Source organism: Schistocerca piceifrons, chromosome 2, assembly GCF_021461385.2.
Source record: "Schistocerca piceifrons isolate TAMUIC-IGC-003096 chromosome 2, iqSchPice1.1, whole genome shotgun sequence".
NCBI classification, from domain to species: Eukaryota; Metazoa; Arthropoda; class Insecta; order Orthoptera; family Acrididae; genus Schistocerca; species Schistocerca piceifrons.
In genome coordinates this window covers 354887928-354908529 of record NC_060139.1, presented here as the reverse complement: position 1 = coordinate 354908529, position 20602 = coordinate 354887928, and the positions used below count along the sequence as shown (strand labels likewise).

General features: G+C 42.3%; 1 protein-coding gene across 2 annotated transcripts in view; it reads right to left on the bottom strand.

Annotated features, from left to right (window-relative positions):
- The window catches only part of LOC124776302 (ATP-binding cassette sub-family C member 4-like), a 380895-nt gene that overhangs the window by 260327 nt on the left and 99966 nt on the right, over nt 1-20602 (bottom strand). For both annotated transcript variants that reach the window (XM_047251227.1, XM_047251228.1), the window contains exon 6: nt 9113-9317. In XM_047251227.1, coding sequence (XP_047107183.1) covers nt 9113-9317 — 205 coding nt within the window. The remainder of the gene's footprint in view (nt 1-9112; nt 9318-20602) is intronic.

Here is a 20602-nt window from a genome sequence, read left to right as displayed (position 1 = left end):
CGGTTTGTGACCACAGATGAAATATGGGTGCAGTAGTATACCCCAGAGACAAAACAACAGTCAAAGCAGTGGAAACATGCTGATTCGCCGGCACCAAAGAAAGCAAAGACAATTCCTACGGTGAGAAAGGTCATGGCACCATTGTTCTGAGATGCGAAGCGGTATCTGTTTGTAGATTATCATCCCACTGAGCAAACAATTACTGGAGAATACTATGCTAACCTCCTGGACAAATTGCAACAAAAGATACGCGAAAAAGGTCAAATTTAGCAAGGAAGAAAGTCATCCTCCATCAAGACAGTGTGCGCCCGCACACATGTGCCGTCGCCGTGGCAATGTTACACGAACTAAGGTATGAGTTGTTCCACACCCACCTTATTCACCTGATTTGGCTCCGCCAGACTTCCATCTCTTCCCAAACTGAAAATATTCCTTGGTGACCGAAGATTCACTTCAAATGAAGAATTGATAATCCGGAGTTGACAACTACACTCCTGGAAATTGAAATAAGAACACCGTGAATTCATTGTCCCAGGAAGGGGAAACTTTATTGACACATTCCTGGGGTCAGATACATCACATGATCACACTGACAGAACCACAGGCACATAGACACAGGCAACAGAGCATGCACAATGTCGGCACTAGTACAGTGTATATCCACCTTTCGCAGCAATCCAGGCTGCTATTCTCCCATGGAGACGATCGTAGAGATGCTGGATGTAGTCCTGCGGAACGGCTTGCCATGCCATTTCCACCTGGCGCCTCAGTTGGACCAGCGTTCGTGCTGGACGTGCAGACCGCGTGAGACGACGCTTCATCCAGTCCCAAACATGCTCAATGGGGGACAGATCCGGAGATCTTGCTGGCCAGGGTAGTTGACTTACACCTTCTAGAGCACGTTGGGTGGCACGGGATACATGCGGACGTGCATTGTCCTGTTGGAACAGCAAGTTCCTTTGCCGGTCTAGGAATGGTAGAACGATGGGTTCGATGACGGTTTGGATGTACCGTGCACTATTCAGTGTCCCCTCGACGATCGCCAGTGGTGTACGGCCAGTGTAGGAGATCGCTCCCCACACCATGATGCCGGGTGTTGGCCCTGTGTGCCTCGGTCGTATGCAGTCCTGATTGTGGCGCTCACCTGCACGGCGCCAAACACGCATACGACCATCATTGGCACCAAGGCAGAAGCGACTCTCATCGCTGAAGACGACACGTCTCCATTCGTCCCTCCATTCACGCCTGTCGCGACACCACTGGAGGCGGGCTGCACGATGTTGGGGCGTGAGCGGAAGACGGCCTAACGGTGTGCGGGACCGTAGCCCAGCTTCATGGAGACGGTTGCGAATGGTCCTCGCCGATGCCCCAGGAGCAACAGTGTCCCTAATTTGCTGGGAAGTGGCGGTGCGGTCCCCTACGGCACTGCGTAGGATCCTACGGTCTTGGCGTGCATCCGTGCGTCGCTGCGGTCCGGTCCCAGGTCGACGGGCACGTGCACCTTCCGCCGACCACTGGCGACAACATCGATGTACTGTGGAGACCACACGCCCCACGTGTTGAGCAATTCGGCGGTACGTCCACCCGGCCTCCCGCATGCCCACTATACGCCCTCGCTCAAAGTCCGTCAACTGCACATACGGTTCACGTCCACGCTGTCGCGGCATGCTACCAGTGTTAAAGACTGCGATGGAGCTCCGTATGCCACGGCAAACTGGCTGACACTGACGGCGGCGGTGCACAAATGCTGCGCAGCTAGCGCCATTCGACGGCCAACACCGCGGTTTCTGGTGTGTCCGCTCTGCCGTGCGTGTGATCATTGCTTGTACAACCCTCTCGCAGTGTCCGGAGCAAGTATGGTGGGTCTGACACACCGGTGTCAATGTGTTCTTTTTTCCATTTCCAGGAGTGTATTTTGCAGGCCTGGAGGAAACTCATTTTCGAGATGGAATCAAGGCAATGGAATATCGTTGGACCAAGTAAATTAATCTACAAGGAGACTACATTATAAAATAAAAAAAGTTTCAGTGGTGTAAGTACTTTTTTTCTATTCCATTCCAAGAACTTTTCAAACCACCCGCGGATATTGTGTCCATAGTAACAAGTAACTGACTGTAGCTGTTAAACGATCAGAAGAACAAGATCTGGAAAAGGAAAAACAATGGGATATATTTACATCGGTGAGGAAGCAGTTAGATGACTTTGCCAAAAACAAACTTGAATCTACTGTTCAGAAGAATTGAAGAATTCGACACATCTGTACAGTTGCCATTCCGAGTGAATAAAAGGTTTGCCCCACTGGTTTCTGTGGATGTCGAAAGAAGTTTTAGCATTTACAAAGAAATTCTATCTCCTAATACAAGCAGACTCACTTTTAAAAATGTAGCGATGCCTAATGTCTTTAAGTACAACAGCTTATGTTTTCTCTTTTTTTTGATGAGTGATAATTTGATGTAATGGTTGTAATTCAATAAACTAGAATAGAGGGAAGAGAAATCGTCGAATTAGTTAGTTGTCCCTTTTTTTACCTTATTTAACCACTTTATCCCTTCTTTTTTCATGTGGAATTTGCACCTAAAAATCCTAACCCTGATTATGAGTTATTAACTGTGATCTTCACTGAATGTGAGAATTACCAAAGAACCCAGAAGTGTGCTGTAACTGTATGTCATCTCTGATTAGAAAGTAACTTCTATGTGTGGCCCTTATGTGTACCTGACATACACTGCCAGACAAAAAAGTGAAGAACCCAGAGGAAGAGGAGGAAACGAAATGAATCTTCATAGGGTCGAAAAGGTATATGATGTTACTTCAGTGATTACAAAATAGAGTCAAATTTACAAAGAACTTTTCAACATGAGCCCACTTATCAGTATGACGTTGCACCTTCTCTGGCTCGAATTTATTCACTGGTTTGGCTGGGAAGGGTGTCATAAAGGCGTTATATTTTCTTGCAAGGCAAGTTGGCCCGCCAATGTTGTAACTGGCCCTTAGTAGCCTGGATACTTGCACTGGGACGGAACTGACATCCGACACAGCTAACAGTGACAGATCTGGTGATCTTGCTGGCCACAGAAATAACTCATCATCATTTAAACAGTACATGGGGGCAGGTACCATGTGTGGACGGGTGTTGTCATATTGAAGAATGGCACCATGATAGTAGTAGTGGGGCAGAAGCAGTTCAACCCAGCTGATTTATGATTCTTATCTTATCTTATCACTTGCAACTTTCGGAATTATGATGTAACGTCATACCCCACCTACACCTCTAGGACAGTTGTCTGTGCTAGATTCATCGTCATCCATCAAGAGACAGCAAGAAACAGGTCAAAGTCACCAGTCCCCTCCTCCCTTCTCGTCCCCTTCCGTGCACCTATGTAGACTAATTGCGCTGTTGCTAATGAGCTTGATGTCGACAGGACGTTAAACTCTTATCTTTCATCCTTCTTTCTTTCTGGACCAATTGTGTGGCTTAAGAACGCTGGGAAAAATCTTCCTATGACTGAAGGGATGAGGGTAGCCTGAGTTATCCTCCCATCCCCACATTTCTAGACCAATTATGTGGCTTAAAACAGCGGAGAACAAACTAATTTAAAGAACCCATGAAAATACAAAATATACAACCAAGTGAATTTTTTAAAGAGCTTTCAGTAGCAGATTTTTACGGACTACAACCATAACCAAGGGGATGATTTAGTAATATATTTGTTGTTTTCAAAGTTTCTTTGATGTTCATCAGGTTCTACCTCTTAAGAAAGGCAAAATATAAGGAAATACTTGAGAAACTAGAAAAATATTATTTTGTGAAATGAATGAACCAAAATCAATCCTGTCTGATAATAGGTCTCAGTTTATCAGTTGAAAGTGCTCTCAAAACAGATGCAGATACAGATACAGATCTCCACCTATCACCCCTCTAAAAATCCAACAGCATATTGTGTGCAGAAAATAGGCCGACTGTGCAGAATATACTGATACAATAATCATAGTGCTTGTGGAAACATTGTGGTGGATGTAGAGGACATACTTAATTATGTGGAGCATTATTTCATATGACTATGTACATATCACACAAGATAATACTAGGCGAGAGCAGATGCCTTTTCGAGTCAGAAAAGTGTTCAACTGAGAAGAAAGGCAGGAAGGATTTGAGGAGGCAGTGGAGAAGAAGATACAAACTGAAAAAAAGAAACACACGATAACAGATTACATACTATACAAGTGTAGGGGCTCTGGTGTTAATGGGAATCCATCATAAATCTGCAGCTTCAAAATTTTGAGTTATTTAAAGCAACATTTTAAGTTGAAACTAATCCACTCCCTAATGCGTATTACCTAACACTTATTATGTCCAAGAAGGATAAGAACTGGAAAACATAGTTGATCTCAAGCTATAGAAACCTAGAGAACATCATACAAGAAACATTAACATGTTGAAACTAACAGAGGGGAACCATGAGTGGGATCCAGGTCCTGAAAATGGGATGAAATCAGAAGAGAGGTCGGATTTAGCGAGTTCTTAAAAATGGGGAGTCAGCAAGAGCAATTTGTTTTTTAAGGTTGGGGTTCTAATGACAGTATTTCATGCTTAAAAAATGTCATTTTGAAACGAAGCTTACTGTTTCATCACATTGACAGCAATAGATATCTGACATTATGGTAGATAAATTTCTGATTATACTAAATTTTATTTTATGAATGCACATGTACATCGGAGAGTAATACATATTTTTTTACTTTGGGTTGCAGCCCAAAGAATTTTACATAATGTTAAGAGTAACTATTTCCTGTAGTTTATAGCTGACTATGTATTTAAGTGATAAATACTACCGGAAGTTTTTGTTTTATGAGACAGAGCTGCCCAGAGAAATTTAAAAGAAGTGGGCTGAACAATAAAAAATACTGAGTTCTTTTCTGAAGACACTGGAGAAGGAGAAAGCCATTTCCGTGTAACATGTTCTGTGGAAATGGATTGGGTTGGTGCATAAGTAATAGCGTTTTTCCGTAAGTTAAATAAACACAACAGATACAAGTAACTCAGACTTTAGTCATCAGTAACATATTCTCCTTCGTAATTTGCGAGAGCCTGTCAACACTGGCTAACTTTTCGATTCTGTGATTGTGGAAATTACTTGGTTTTAACACGAAGAACTCGTCGAGCCATGTTCGGAGCGCATTTCCATTCGGACAGGAAGTTCGTTGAAGGTTGCTCGATAGAGAACGGAAAAGGCGAAAATCTGAGGGCGCAAGATAAGGTGGGTAAAGCGGATGCCGAATGATTTCCCAACACAACTCCTGTGCAGTTTTTGTGAGTCTGGCAGTAGGCGGATGGTGGTTATCGTGATGTAGCACCACTTCACGCAGTCTTCCCGGTCATTGTTGTTGGACTGTGTCTGCAAGACGTCTTAGTTGTTGACAGTAAATGTTAGCAGTGATGGTTACACCGTCGCTGTTCCACCAGATGCATAAAATTAACTTTTGTGGATGCACACAGTTCTCTGTATGGGGAGTCGCTGCTTTGTTTGAGCTCAGACATTCCTTTCTTTTCCTTGTGTTAGCATAAAGCGACCATTTCTCGTCGCCAGTAACGATAGAGGATCTATGTTGTTAATGAGCCAACAGATGACGAGCAATGGCCAGTCGCTGATTTTTGCGATTTTGGCTTAGAGCAGGCCACCTTGCCCACTGTACGCAAATGTCGCACAACGGTGGACTGATCACAGTTCATCACATCTGCCATTTCTCAAGTACACTGACGTGGATCGTTGTGGATTAATGCGTTTAAACTACAGTCAAACGCTGAAGGTCTTCCTGAACACGGAGAGTCACTAATGTCAAAACGATATTCCTTAAAACGAGGTAACATTTTCTTGCTTTCTTCTGTACAACGGCACTATCCCCATACACGGTGCAAACGTTTCTGGCTGCCTCCGCTATTGTCAGCCCGCTACTGAACTCAAACTGACGAATATGTTGGAAATGTTCGAATTTCTTCACATGCTACTCCGTTTTCTAGCGTCCACAGCTCCACTCACTATATCCAAATGACAAAATTACGGTATGTTAACTCAAATAGCAACACTGAACTACAAATAAAAAATGACAATCGATAAATAAGGCCATAGAAACCGGAACACCAACATGCAAAACAGACACGCTTCCAACTTACGCACCAACGTAATACAATTGAGCATTGACAAATAGGTGATGTAGACGCTAAGAATGGGCCTAAAAATTTAATGTTTGCAGAATAAACTACCGTGCTTCGTTCAAACGAAAGTGAATATCAGTGATAATATGTATGCATTCACATACAACGAGAATATTTTTTCTGGAATTATTTTAATTATTATAGCTTGCAAAGATCTAGTATCTGGTTCACATTTTTCGAATAGAGATAATTACATAATATCTGCGTTATTCTGCATTCAAGTTGTGAAGGCGAAAAGAAATATTTAAATGGAATACTTATGGAATAATTTTTAAGTCTGGTAGTTGCAGAATTATTTGTCAGTGTTTATTTAATCAACCAGTATTTTGTATTCATTCAGTTGTATATTACATTGTTTTATAAAGTAATTAAATTATTTATTGATTTAATATTAAAAAGAACACTTGACATGGATGAAAAACAATATAATACCTATGTGCCAAGGAATTTTATCTTGAAAAGTTCTGTAGATCATCATATAATAAAATGAGGGTAAAAGTGACAACCCAAAAATCTAAAGATATCTAATCCATGTATTAATTTTTGTATGATAGGTGATGTATCACAGTTTGCGAATCATCTGTAACTGTACAAGACTGAACAGGTGTTATTTTGTTGTATTAATTGTTTCTTTATTTAATATTTGCTGTTAATCTTAAAATCATTTGGGAATGTTTAAACTGAAAAACGTTTAATAAAATTTTGCTGTAATGATATTCTGTGAGAGTGAGGGCTTTGATGCATTTGGATAGTTACTGACTATCAGTATAACAACAATGAGTGTGTAGCAAGTAGATGCAGGAGGTTAGTTTTTGATAGGTGCGTGAGCATGGATAGCGAATTTATAATTATGGACATACAACCTATTTACCATCATTTTGTGGACTGAAAAAATTGTACACAAAGTGTGTTTAAATGTTACACCTCTTACATTAATCTTCCACGTAATGGTATGACGACGGAATAATGCAGATACACGTGTGTTACAGATACAGTTTATGAAGTAAATCACGAACTGCTGAGTCAAATTTCTAATGTTTGATGTTGCATTTGTCATGTACTGATTCATCGTGGAAACAAATGAAAGTAGTGACAGTAAAAGGACAGGTTTATCAAGTGAACTAATTACAATTTTGAGCACGTACTGTAATAAGAACTGTGTACCAGTCACAGTGCGCTTCTTATTATGACTAATGTATTACTTAGAAATATGAAGGCAATGACTGTAGAAAGACAAGTTTACTGAGTGAACTGATTTCAATATTGTGCACATACTCAAAACCATGTATCGTATACAAAACTACTACATTTTTAGTAGTTGTTTCTAGTGCTTATTACTTGCAGTGGCGTGGGCAAACATGACATTAGATGGGTCAACAGCTTGCGCTAAGTTTCTTTCTCCGAATATTGCAGTGATTAGGCAACTCTCCTCTCGCGATTAAATAAATTTTTTAAAATGATTTATCGATCAAAGCTTACCTTCGGTGAGATGTGTTCATATTCTGATTTTCCCGTTGTTGTTATACATCTCACGCAACTTTGTGACAGGTTTATTTAAATAATTCTTCAAGTAATCTCGAGCATTGAACTGAATCGAATGTGTAATGATTTTCAAAGTAGATGTTAATGAAAACGATATCTGTTTTCATTAAAAATTTTCAGCACTTGCATACATTACGCATTCTTGACTTCCTACAGTAATAAGAAATATTCTGCTCTTTTGTATCTTGTCTTATTATATGTAAATTGAAATTAGCAGTGTTTGCACGTGTTGCTGTTTCCTCAGTACGTTTAGTGAGATTTTGCAGTGATTTAAGCCATGTTTGATTCAAAGCGCTATGAAATACATGTGTAGCGAAATGTCCGCCATTAGCCAGATAGCTTCGACCAATCACAGCAGAATAGTTAAATTTCCATTGGTAGAATATTTAGATAGCGATAGAACTTTAAACTGGATAGTCTGGTACTGAAGAAAACGTGTTTACATGTAAGGACTCGTCATATTATAATACTCCAGATTGAGGGAACTTTTCAGCTATATTGATGAATGGTAATTTAAATCTACTGTTAGTGAGACTGTTATTCGGTAAATTCTGCACACAGTAAAATTTAGTGATTTTTTTAGTTATTCCAATATTAAATACACCTGACTTGCTACTCGTTTCACTAATAAGCAGTCAGTTTTCCTCTCCATTATTTAACGTTTTGTCAGGTTTCAATTTTATTTAACATAGCAATTATCTTTTCGTTAGATTTTTGCATGAACATGATCTTACTGAAGGAAGATTAATCAAGGGGCGATTCCTGATTGATCTATGGGTTGTTCGGTCGGTGATTTGCGAGTGATTGTAATGAGCTCAGGTATTAGTAAAGCTTAACATGAAGGTGTTAGGAACAGGTTGTTTTAATGAGGGATTGGAAGTTTCAGCACTCTATGTGGGCTTGCTACAACAGATATTAAAAAGTAGATTTCTGTATCTACTTGCTCTTGACATTGAAGACCCATTAATGGAACTCATTATGCTTTTCTGCATGATTACATCTGCAGATTTACCAAAGTGCGCGCTTTGCAGTAGAGAAAAAGCGACTCTCAGAAATCTCGTTTGGAGTTTACTATGTATGAGACATTTTGAAATATCAGCTTCATGTCTCATAGCGACGATCCATCTGTACACCCATTAACTTCAGCTCTCCGCGAAGAATTCGTTCCATATTTGCAGAAAACCTTATTTCGCATACGTCAGAGAGAGTGAGCGTCCTCATTAAGGTAAGCAGGTTACAGATACCGTGTTACATGTAATAACGTGATATAGTGTTACGAGAAAGTTGTGTTACGAGTACAAACAAATTGTCTTCCGCTGCTCACTTTCAGTAATTATGACACGATTTAGAACCTACCTTCCTGTACAGAAGAGCGCAACAGGCCACCCTGACCCTCATGCCAACGTATGTGGTCAGCATAGTGTAGTGGTGGTGGCAGAACAACTTCAAGAAGTTGATGAGCACCATCAGGCTGGCGTAGATGTAGGCTTGTTCCTCTGTGATAGTGCTGCCTGGGTTGAAGTACTGGATAGTGAAACCCAGAAGTAGCGGTTGAGCAACTCTGCAATAGAAACATTATTCACAAAATTCAGTTAGCTGAAGTCTTAGTACAGTTCTGTGGGCAGATGCACAGTTTTACGATAACTACATTGTCCCAGCAAATAACTAATGCATCCAAGTCCTCAACACTGGCGTAAGCAGGATAACTGGAGTACAGGACCGTCATTGACTTTTGCACCTCCAGTAAAAGGCCGACATTCCCCCATTTTTTGTTTAATGCTCGTCAGTATTTAGCACGCTTACTCGTCTATTGAAACCAACACGACTTTAAAAGGGAAGCAGGAACTACACATTGGAGTACTTCTTTGTCTTATGATACAATTCAAAAACATTGAATGCGACACTGTCGCATTGCTTGCAACAATAAAGCAATACCATTTTCAATGTTTGCATGCCGATAAACGCAAAGCTCTAAAAATAAAACAAAAACTCAAAATATAATTTTTACACTCACTGGATAGCGAGATAGACTAGTCTATTAGCTGAAAATCAGAAATAAAGGCCTCCATAACAGAGAAATATAGATCTTATAGAACTGTCATCACAGTCCAGTTTGAATATTTTCAGTATTCCCCTTCATTCATCTCCACCTCCTTCCCGTTTTCGTACCCCATAGTCTTTTCACTGCTCCTAATTCATACCAACACATTTCTTTTCCCTTTCCTCATATTTTCGCCATCTAAAACGTGCATTCCTAGGGGGAAACGACACCCAAGTTACGCCACTGTTCTTTAGTCTCCAGCGGCGTGCTAGGTATACCTGCATGGGTTCCGTTGGGACGACTGCTCCATTACCAATGTGTTGAGCTTAATAATCTGCAGCATTATAGCAGATGACGTAAAAAGCTGGCTAACCCAAAAAAAGAACTTTAAGAGAAATAATAGCGTTAACGGTAACGTTACGACAAGATGAAAAAGCAACTGTTTGAAGGAGAGCCGCATGTGTCAAAAGTTCATCGAGACAGAGGAGAGGACTGTTCACAAACATAAAAATGTATGAGTGTAGCGACAGGAGGACAGGGGGTATATACACGATGTAACAGGTATAACTGCAGCTACTTAGATTGTTGACTGAGGTCGGTGTACTGAGAAACGCTGCATCAGAATTTTCTTCATTTGCAGACTAATAATTAAGCTGTTAAGAGTAATATGGTTTTAGGCTGGTTAGTACCTCCAAGTACGTGTGGCAAGAGAAAGCCATTAATGTTTATTTTTTCGCGGGCAGCATGTCGGATGCTGAAGCGTGAACACATAGACGCAAAGCAGCTAGTCTATACTGACAGACGTAGTCCAGTTCAAAAATGTTCAAATGTGTGTAAAACCTGATGGAATTTAACTGCTAAGGTCATCAGTTCCTAAGCTTACACACTACTTAACCTAAATTATCCTAAGGACAAACACACACACCCATGCCTGCGGGAGGGCTCGAACCACCTCCGGGATCAGCCGCACAGTCCATGACTGCAGCGCCTTTGACCGCCCGGCTAATCCTGCGCGGTCGTAGTCCAATAACTGGTGCAGTTACAGCCATGCAGAAAACAAAAGGTCGTAAAATTTGTTACGTGCTTAGGGAAGACTGTTCGACAAAGAGAAAAAAATCCCCGGCACACTGAAGTATGTACTTATTGAGCCGTGGCGGCTCATATCGATAGTGCCACTCTGGTGGTTGATCTTTACTGCCACGGTCAGGGCGGTAAGCAGCGCCCTCTGGGGCCTACGCGAGGTGTAACGAGGCGAGGCCCTGTGGGTGTGTGCTCCGGGACGTGGTAGAAGACGGTTGTCGGGTTGACGCAGCGAGTGTGGGACCGGACCTATCGCATGGAGATATACAAGTTGGCTCTGAACGGAAGGCGCCGTACCAAGCAGCCGGATGCGGGCGTCCTGTAATTTGTGTGAAGGAGTAACGATTTTTGCATTGGATGTCCCAGTGGCTCCCGAGAGTTGCGGTGACTGCTTTCGGGGAAGAGAATTGGTAAGAGCTTGTGTCTATGCTCTTTTCCGTACGATGTTGCTGCCTGCCGTTATAAACGGGTGAAAATCAGGCGCTTGTATTGACTATACGGGAACTGATGTAAAATCACATTTGTGATTCAGTCTCACTTGTACTGTGACAATTTAGAGGCGAAAACTGTGGTGGTTTCATTAGGTCTGGTTCTTTGCTGTGCAACTAAGGAAGTCAGTTATTTGGGGTAACTGAGGGAGCACCATTATGTTGGTCTAAGTGATACGTTCTCCACGTTTTGTCTATGGCTTTGCGAACCGCAATCGTGGGGGAGTACACGTGTGAGTAATTTGCTATTGTATTGATGGTTATGTTGTAAAGACTGTTATCTGGTGTGTTAAATCATGCGCTGATTTGTAGCCAATCTAAGCAGAAGTTACCAATGCTACTTGCTTATGTGCTACTGTCCTTATGATTGGCGTTGTTTGTCTTTTGATTGTGGGTGTGCTCATGTTTAAATAAAATTATTACGACTACTATTCATAAGGGTTGTCTAGTAAGGAAATTGCTTAAGCTTTTATCGTATGCTGGTCTGTTTGCCTATCACATTGGCTTTCTATGCAGTAACTGAAGGAATGTGTATGGTGGTTCAAGATTGTAGGCTGAGTAGTATTTGAACTGGTGTTGAGCTTAAGGACGAGATCAGCATCCCGCAAACCCGCACGCTGCTCGTGGTTAAATGTTCCGCTATTGGGGAGCCGGCTCTCTGTTCTTGGATTGTGTAAGGATACGTGATGAGTGCGTCGCTGTACTTTTTCGCGTGCTAAATTGCGGGATGTCGGCGCCGTCCTAGGGCTAGACTTGTGATGTATGTTATGTTGAAAGGGCATTAACTGTACCAAACTTAAGAGAGCTTTTAGTTTGTTTTAGGTCTGTACATGGAATGATATTGATATTTTGTCGATTGCGGCAATAACTTCCTGTGTGGGGAGATCCTCTGAGGGAATTGTATTGTACTGTTGCAATGCAGTCCATCTGAAACGTGCTGCTTAAAACTTGGGACTGCAGCTCTCTGATGTTATATATTAGTGTTTAATCTTAAATGTCTTGGATGTAATGTGGTTGTTGAGGATTATGTAATTTTGATCGCTGGTTCCTTAAAGGAAGTATTTCGTTTTAAAATATGTGCTCGGTCAAAGCCTATTCAAATATGATTTTAACTCATCATTCAAATTTTCTAGTCTTGCTTTCTTAAAAGGCTTTCAGTTAAATGATTGCAAATTGCCTGTTTAAATGTTTGAGTGACTTAAAAGAAAAGAATATTATTTTGTAATTTGTACTGATTGTTCCTTTTGAATAATACCTGACATGTGTTCAATAAATGAGTGTCTAGTCAATGGTGATGCACTGGTCTATTTCTAGCCTACCCCTTCCACTCCACAGCCTATTGAGCTGCTTTGTGTCGAAATTGTGTTCAGAACACCCCTCTGACTTGACACCTCACTTATTAAGATACCACCTGTAAAAATATCTGCTCTTGTACCTATTATGCATATATATACACCATCAAGGATAGTACAAAATTGTTAAGGCTTTCGTGGCCACTTGTTGACAAACTGCCTATTGGCTTCTGTCTCGGGTTCTTCGGCCGACGTTCGTCTAATGATTTTTCTGACGTTTCGCCAGCACGAGTGGCTGGCATTGTCAAAGCTTCACCCTCCATTGCCGGTGGTGAACTGGAGCCGAGCTCGCGGCCGCAAACTATATGTGCCTGGCGCGCCAACGTCCGAGGTCTTCTCCGCGGTCATTTCCGGTGCGGTTCTCCTCTTGCTACCTGCGACGGTCGTTCGCTGCAGTACGGGAAGCCAGGATCTGTTTACCTTAAGGCTTTCCTCTTTCTTTTTCAAACTGTTCGCGGGTTTTTGTATTTCTACAGCTTCTCTGAACAAGCACGTGTGATAGTACTTCTCTACAGCCAGAACTTCCGTGTCGGCGAATTTTATTACGTGGTCGGTCTCATTCAGTGCGTGCTCTGTCACGGCCTATTGGAGACACACGTCAAGATAGACGCATTGTGAGAGCAGTGGTGGCTGACCAAACATCTTCAAGGGACAAAATCCAAGACCATGTTGCACCTGCTGTTTCATCAGAGATCATTGGGAACTGTCTGCTTGCAGCAGGATTAAGGTTATGTGTGACTCTGGCCAGACTGCCACTGACACCAGGACACCGTCAAGCATGGCTTCTCTGGTGTCATGAAAGAGTTGACTGGAGAGTGAAATGATGCTCTGTTGCCGGCCGCGGTGGCCGTGCGGCTATAGGCGCTGCAGTCCGGAACCGCGGGACTGCTACGGTCGCAGGTTCGAATCCTGCCTCGGGCATGGATGTGTGTGATGTCCTTAGGTAAGTTAGGTTTAAGTAGTTCTAAGTTCTAGGGGACTGATGACCTAAGATGTTAAGTCCCATAGTGCTCAGAGCCATTTTTTTTATGCTCTGTTGTCTTCATTGATGAGAGTAGGGTCTGTCTGTATGCAAGTGATGGATTTACAAATGTATGGCGTAGACATTCAAGAATGGATCCGCCCACGCCACACAGGTCCAATCCAAGGCTTCATGGTGCCGTGGCCTTCAATTAGAATTCACTGGCACATTTGGTGTTTCTGCAGAGTAAAGTAACCAGTGCACGTCACACTGCACAGGCTACTATCCCCGTGCTACTACAGTTTCTTCGACAGCTTTTTCAGCAGAAAAATGCATGTTGACATATGACTCCTGTGACACAATGTGCTCTTCGTGGTGCACAATAACTGCCCTGACCCGCAAGATCAACACATCTCTCGCCAACTGAGTATGTATGGGGCCTGATGAAGCGGGTGCTTACTCCTCCAGGGGCTGCAAGAACCATTGACTAATTCCAACAAAAGGTGCAAGATGCTTGAGACAATCCATTGCAGGATACCATTCGGCACCTTTATTGTCATCTGAATGCATGAATACACCCCACGTTGCCACCAGAGGGCATACACTGTATGCTGATGTGACTTTTACTGTGTGACCCATTTGGTCTAAATTAAATTATCATATAGCCCTACAATGATGAACTACCTGTCAGTTACTATGGTGTCCCATTTATCTTGACCACCCTAAATAACTGTTTGTCCAGATGCAAATTACAAAATGTTTCAAGCAAATGTTCTTTAACCGTCAGGGGGACATCAATCAGTATGAAAGCCTTCGTTGTAGCTTCGTTTTCACAAAGATATGAACGGCGGTATGACTTTTTAAAATGGCAACCTATATTTTTTAATTCGGTAACATTTCCTCTCCTAAAGACCTATTCAAAAATGTATCACAGTGTATTTGCATAACACAACACCGACGTTGACGCTCCCAGAGCTTAGTGCTGGTACTCAGGGTAATGGAAAGCATCCACGTGCGACGGTGACAGAGGACAAATGTAAACATTAGTAGAATGCACACTCGTCACTCCGTCAACCATCGTCAGTTGAAGAGTTGTTTGAGTAGAATCTACACCGACGAAGAGAAGGTAAAAATGCTACTCATCTATGGGGAATATAAGTTAGCAGAATAGTAATTGCAATACTGTTTTCTTATGTATGGGTACATTTAGCACAGTAGTTTAGTGTTTTTAAATACTGTTGTGTAGCGTAGGCATACAGTAAAGGCTGCCCTTCCTACAAACTGAATCGCCATAACGTTTCTTTTATTGTTGTTGTTGTTGTTGAAGGTAGGCGAAATGCTACGCAGGCAGGGGAACTGTACAGAGAGCGATATTCTGACAAGAACCCACCTTCCCGACGCATGTTTTCTCGTCTTGTTGCGACCCTTCAGGAAACGGGGCGTTTCAACCCACGACAACGCAATCTTCGTAGCACAGACGAAGCTGCCGAAGTTACTGTTCTCGCTTCCGTTGCTATGAATCCACACGTGAGCTCACGACAGATTGAACATGAGACTGGAATTCCTAAAAACTGTACATCGTATTCTTACACGTCACCGGTTGCATCCTTACCATGTACATCTACATCAAGAATTGCATGGGAGTGATTTCCAGAATCGTGCACAGTTCTGTCAGTGGGCACAGCAGCAAATCCTCTCCAACCCGAACTTCTTCTCCAATATTCTATTTACCGATAAATGTTCCTTCTCAAACAAAGGACAGGTAAACACAAGGAACATGCATTATTGGTCCAGTGACAACCCACGATGGCTTAGACAGGTGGAACATCAGCGTCAGTGGAGAGTTAACGTCTGGTGTGGGATGCTTGGTACTACAATTATTGGTCCTTATTTCATCAAAGGTAGTCTAAACGGCTCAGCGTATGCCAACTTCCTCAGACGAATTATTCCTCCTCTTCTGGATGAAGTGCCTCTAAGAACCAGAATGCTTATGATGTGTCAACATGATGGGTGTCCAGCACATAATGCCTTGCGTGCACGTCATGTTCTGAACCGAAGATATTCTGTCAGATGGATTGGTTGAGGAGGAGCAGTTACTTGGTCTGCTAGGTCTCCTGATTTAAATCATCTGGACTTTTTTTCTTTGGGGATACTTTAAAGACGTTCTCTATAGCGATTTTCCATCAACTCCAGAGAACATGCAGAAACGTATCGTGCTTGCTTGTAATTCTCTTCAGCAGGCAACACTGGAAGCAGTAAATAATTCTTTCATTCAACGATTGCACCAGTGTATCGGTGTCCAGTGTCACCGCTTTGAGCACCTTAGAAGTTTTTACTCCTGAGCAATGGTACATGAGAGTCAATCTCAATTTTGTGTTATGTTTTTACTTGGTTTTCATTTGTTTTCAGACAACTCCAGCAAGTGGATGAGTTTGTGATCCCGGGCCCAAAGTCAATGTAATTAATAACGTTGTGTTTCAGTGAATGGTACACTGTGACACATTTTTGAATAGGTCTTTAGGAGAGGAAATGAACTACCGAATGAAAAACACAGGGTGCCATTTAAAAAAGTCATACCGCTATTCGTGTTCAGCCAACACGAAAGCAACCATGCTGATTGATGTCCCCCTGATGGCTAAAGAACATTTGCTTGAAACGTTTTGTAATTTGCATCTGGACAAACAGTTCCTTAGTATGGTCAAGATAAATGGAACACACACGCAAATATATATATATATATATATATATATATATATATATATATATATATATATATATCGGTTTCAATATATATAGATTTCGGTTTCAATAAATCCAAGAAAATATTTTCTTTGTGACCCTCCGGCCCTCAGGCAATAAGACAATACACTCTACTGTACTGAAATATTTTTGATATGAGGTGTGTCTCCGTTCCACCCGTCATCATCGACAGTAAAAATCCCTTGCCAGCAAACACTGTCGTGCTCAAAGCCCTGTAATAACAGCACACACACACACACACACACACACACACACACACACACACACAAAAAAACTCGCACGCACGCACACGCTCTCATTATATATATGGCATTGAGCACTACGGTGTCTGCCTGCAAGGGAATATCACGGTCGATGATGACGGGTGGATCGGAGACACACCTCATTTCAAAAATATTTCAGAACGGTAGAATGTATTATCTGAGAGCCGGAGAGTCACGAAGAAAATATTTGTTTGGACGTACTGAAGCCGACGATATCAAGCAACTTCGCAATTACTAAAATAAACGTTAGGGAGCACAGCATGTGTGCACAATACTGTATTGCGTAACCGACGTGACAGCTCAGTAGCCCGCCACTATCATAACCTATTGTGTCGTCATTAGTGTTCGGGTGAATACAAGGTTGTTTAACGGTGGAGACTACTTGCAGTTAATTTTTCTGCAGTCGTGTAGTGATAAAGCAGTCTTATCACCTATTTATGCACAATACGTTGCATTTGTTTACTTTGAGGGTCCACTGCCAATTCCCGCACCAAGCCTCGAGTCTCCACAGATCTCCCCGCGTTTCGCTGCTATTTTCTAGCGTTGCGCCTTTTTCATATACGTCAACATCGTCCGTGACTGACGATTATATACAGTACTACGTATTAAGTGGTTCTGAGAGTATGTTTTGAATGGTTTTCAGAACAAAACAACTGTTGTGTGTGTGACCACGAATTAGGAATTACGTTCCATGTATTGCGTAACTATAATGGCACGAAACAAAAATGCCGATTTATTTTCAGTTGCTAATGTTTATGTGTACGCGATACATTTTGCTGATTCGGAATACGAAAGAAATCTGAAATGCAAGTTGTAGTCTGATGATTTTCTTTGTATCTCCCCTTCTCCAGAGCTGATTTAGGGGATAATTAGGAACCTAATTGAGAGAGGAAAATATCGGCCACAAAAAAACGATGTTACCGTAAATAAGTAGAAAAGATATTACAGGTAAATATATTAACAGATAGTAAGGAAACTATTGTCGTTGTTTTCTTCAGTCCGAAGACTGGTTTGATACAGCTCTCCATGCTACTCTATCCTGTGCAAGCCTCTACATCTCCGAGTAACTACTGCAATCTACATCCGTTTGAATCTGATTACTGTATCCGTCTCTTGGTGTCCCTCTATGACTTTTATCCCCCACACTTCCCTCCAATACTAAATTGGTGATTATTTGATGTCTCAGAATGTGTCCTACCAACCGATGCCTTCTTCTGGTTGTGCCACAAATTTCTTCAGTCTCCAGTTCTAATCAGTACCTCCACATTAGTTACGTGATATGACCACCTAATATTCAGTATTCTTCTGTAGCACCACATTTCAAAAGCGTCTAATCTCGTCTTCTCTAAACAGTTCATCGTCTATGTTTCGCTTGCATACACGACTACACCCAATACAAATACCTTCAGAAAAGGCTTTCTGATACTTAACTCTAATCTAGATGTTAACAAATTTCTCTTCTTCGGAAACACTTTTCTTGCCATTGCCAGACTACATTTTATATCCTCTCTACTTCATCCATCATAAGTTATTTTGCTGCCCAAATAGCAAAACCCGTCTACTAGTTTCAGTGTCTCGCTTCCTGATTTAATTCGACTACATTCCATTATCCTCGTTTTGCTTTTGTTGATATTCATCTTATATCATGCTTTGAAGACACTGTCCTTTCCGTTCAGTCGCTCTTCCAAGTCCTCCGCTCTCTCTTTCATGCCTCTCGACTCTTATAATTACCGTCTGGTTTCTGTACAGGTTGTAAATAGCCTTCCGCTCCCTGTATTTTACCCCTGCTACCCTCAGAATCTAAAAGAGGGTAGTTCAGTAAACATCGTCAAAAATTTTCTCTAAGTCTGTAACTGCTATAAACGTACACTATGTCATCAAAAGTATACGGACACCTGGCTGAAAATGACCTACAAGTTCGTGGCGCCCTCCATCGGTAATGCTGGAATTCAATATGGTGTTTGCCCACCCTTAGCCTTGATGACAGCTTCCACTCTCGCAGGCATACGTTCAGTCAGGTGCTGGGAGGTTTCTTGGGGAATGGCAGCCTGTTCTTCACGACGTTCTGCACTCAGAAGAGGTATCGACGTCGGTGGGTGAGGCCTGGCACGAAGTTGGCGTTCCAAAACATCTGAAAGCTGTTCTAGAGGATTCAGGTCAGGACTCTGTGCAGACCAATCCACTACAGGGAAGTTACTGTCGTGTAACCACTCCGCCACAGGCCGTGCATTATGAACAGGTGCTCGATCGTGTTGGAAGATGCAATCGCCATCCCCAAATTGCTCTTCAACAGTAGGAAGCAAGAAGGTACATAAAACATCAGTGTAGCCCTGTGCCGTGATAGTGCAAGCACCCTCCATGAAAAACACGACCACACCTTAATACCACCGCCTCCGAATTTTACTGTTGGCACTACACACGCTGGCAGATGACGTTTACCAGGCATTCGCAATACCCACACCTTGCCATCGGATCGCCACATCGTGTACTGTGATTCGTCACTTTACACAACGTTTTTCCCGTGTTCAATCGTCCAATGCTTACGCTCCTTACATCGAGCGAGGCGTCGTTTGACTTTTACAGGCGTGGCGTGTGACTTGTGAGCAGCGGCTCGACCATGAAATCCAATTTTTTTCACCTCCAGCCTAACTGTCATAGTACTTGCAGTGGATCCTGATGCAGTTTGAAATTCCTGTATGATGGCCTGGATAAATGTCTGCGTATTACACATTACGACCCTCTGCAACTGTCAGTCAACAGGCGCTTTTGTGCTGTACGTGTCTCCTCACCTTTCCACTTCACTATCACTTCGGAAACAGCGGACCTACGAATGTTTAGGAGTGTGAAAATCTCGCGTACAGACGTATGGCACAAGTGACACCAAATCACCTGACCACGTTCGAAGTCCATGAGTTCCGCGGAGCGCCCCATTCTGCTCTCTCACGGTGTCTAATGACTACTGAGGTCGATGATATGGAGTACCTGGCAGTAGATGGCAGCACAATGCACCTAATATGACAAACGTATGTTTTTGGGGGTTTCCGGATACTTTTGATCGCATAGGGTAGGTTTGCATTTCCTCAACCTATCTTCTAAGAAAAGTCGTAGGGTCAATATTGCCTCGCGTGTTCCTACATTTCTCAGGAATCTTCCTCGAGGTTGGCTTCTGGCACTTTTTCCATTCTTCGAGGAAACTACTAGTAGAGAAAACGAGCAGTGCTGTGAATGAGACAATGAGCATTTGTGCCAATAATGTAAATGGCTCTGAGCACTATGGGACTTAACATCTTAGGTCATCAGTCCCCTAAAACTTAGAACTAATTAAACGTAACTAACCTAAGGACATCACACACATCCATGCCCAAGGCAGGATTCGAACCTGCGACCTTAGCAGTCCCGCGGTTCCGGACTGCAGCGCCTAGAACCGCACGGCCACCGCGGCTGGCCAATAATATAAAACTGTGAGAAAATAAATTAACGAACTTATGAAAAAGAATCGTCTCTCTTGCTGTAATGAAGAGTTGCTTAAAAGAAAATAATTTCAGGAAGTAGATGAGGGTTCTTTTTCTGTCAACAACATATAGTTATGGGAAGACAGTGTACTGATTTTTGTAGTGTTTGTTATCGGTGGGTCCAATTTACAATCCTACACAACGTATGATTGTTACTGCATAACCATGCCTCCCAGTCTTTTTGCATGGTGAAAATTTCTTATCTCGTGGTAGCTGGGCTGCAATCTGGAAACTCCTCCTAATTTTCGTGCTGTTCCTCAATGTTGTAGTTTACAACAGTGGCTGCTATCTCCCCAGTTATTTGTGCACCAGTAAGCATCACTTTAAGTATTTGTCTGCGTTCCTGAGTTGTCAAGAAAGCAGCCGCCCAACCACAAAACCACTTGCCT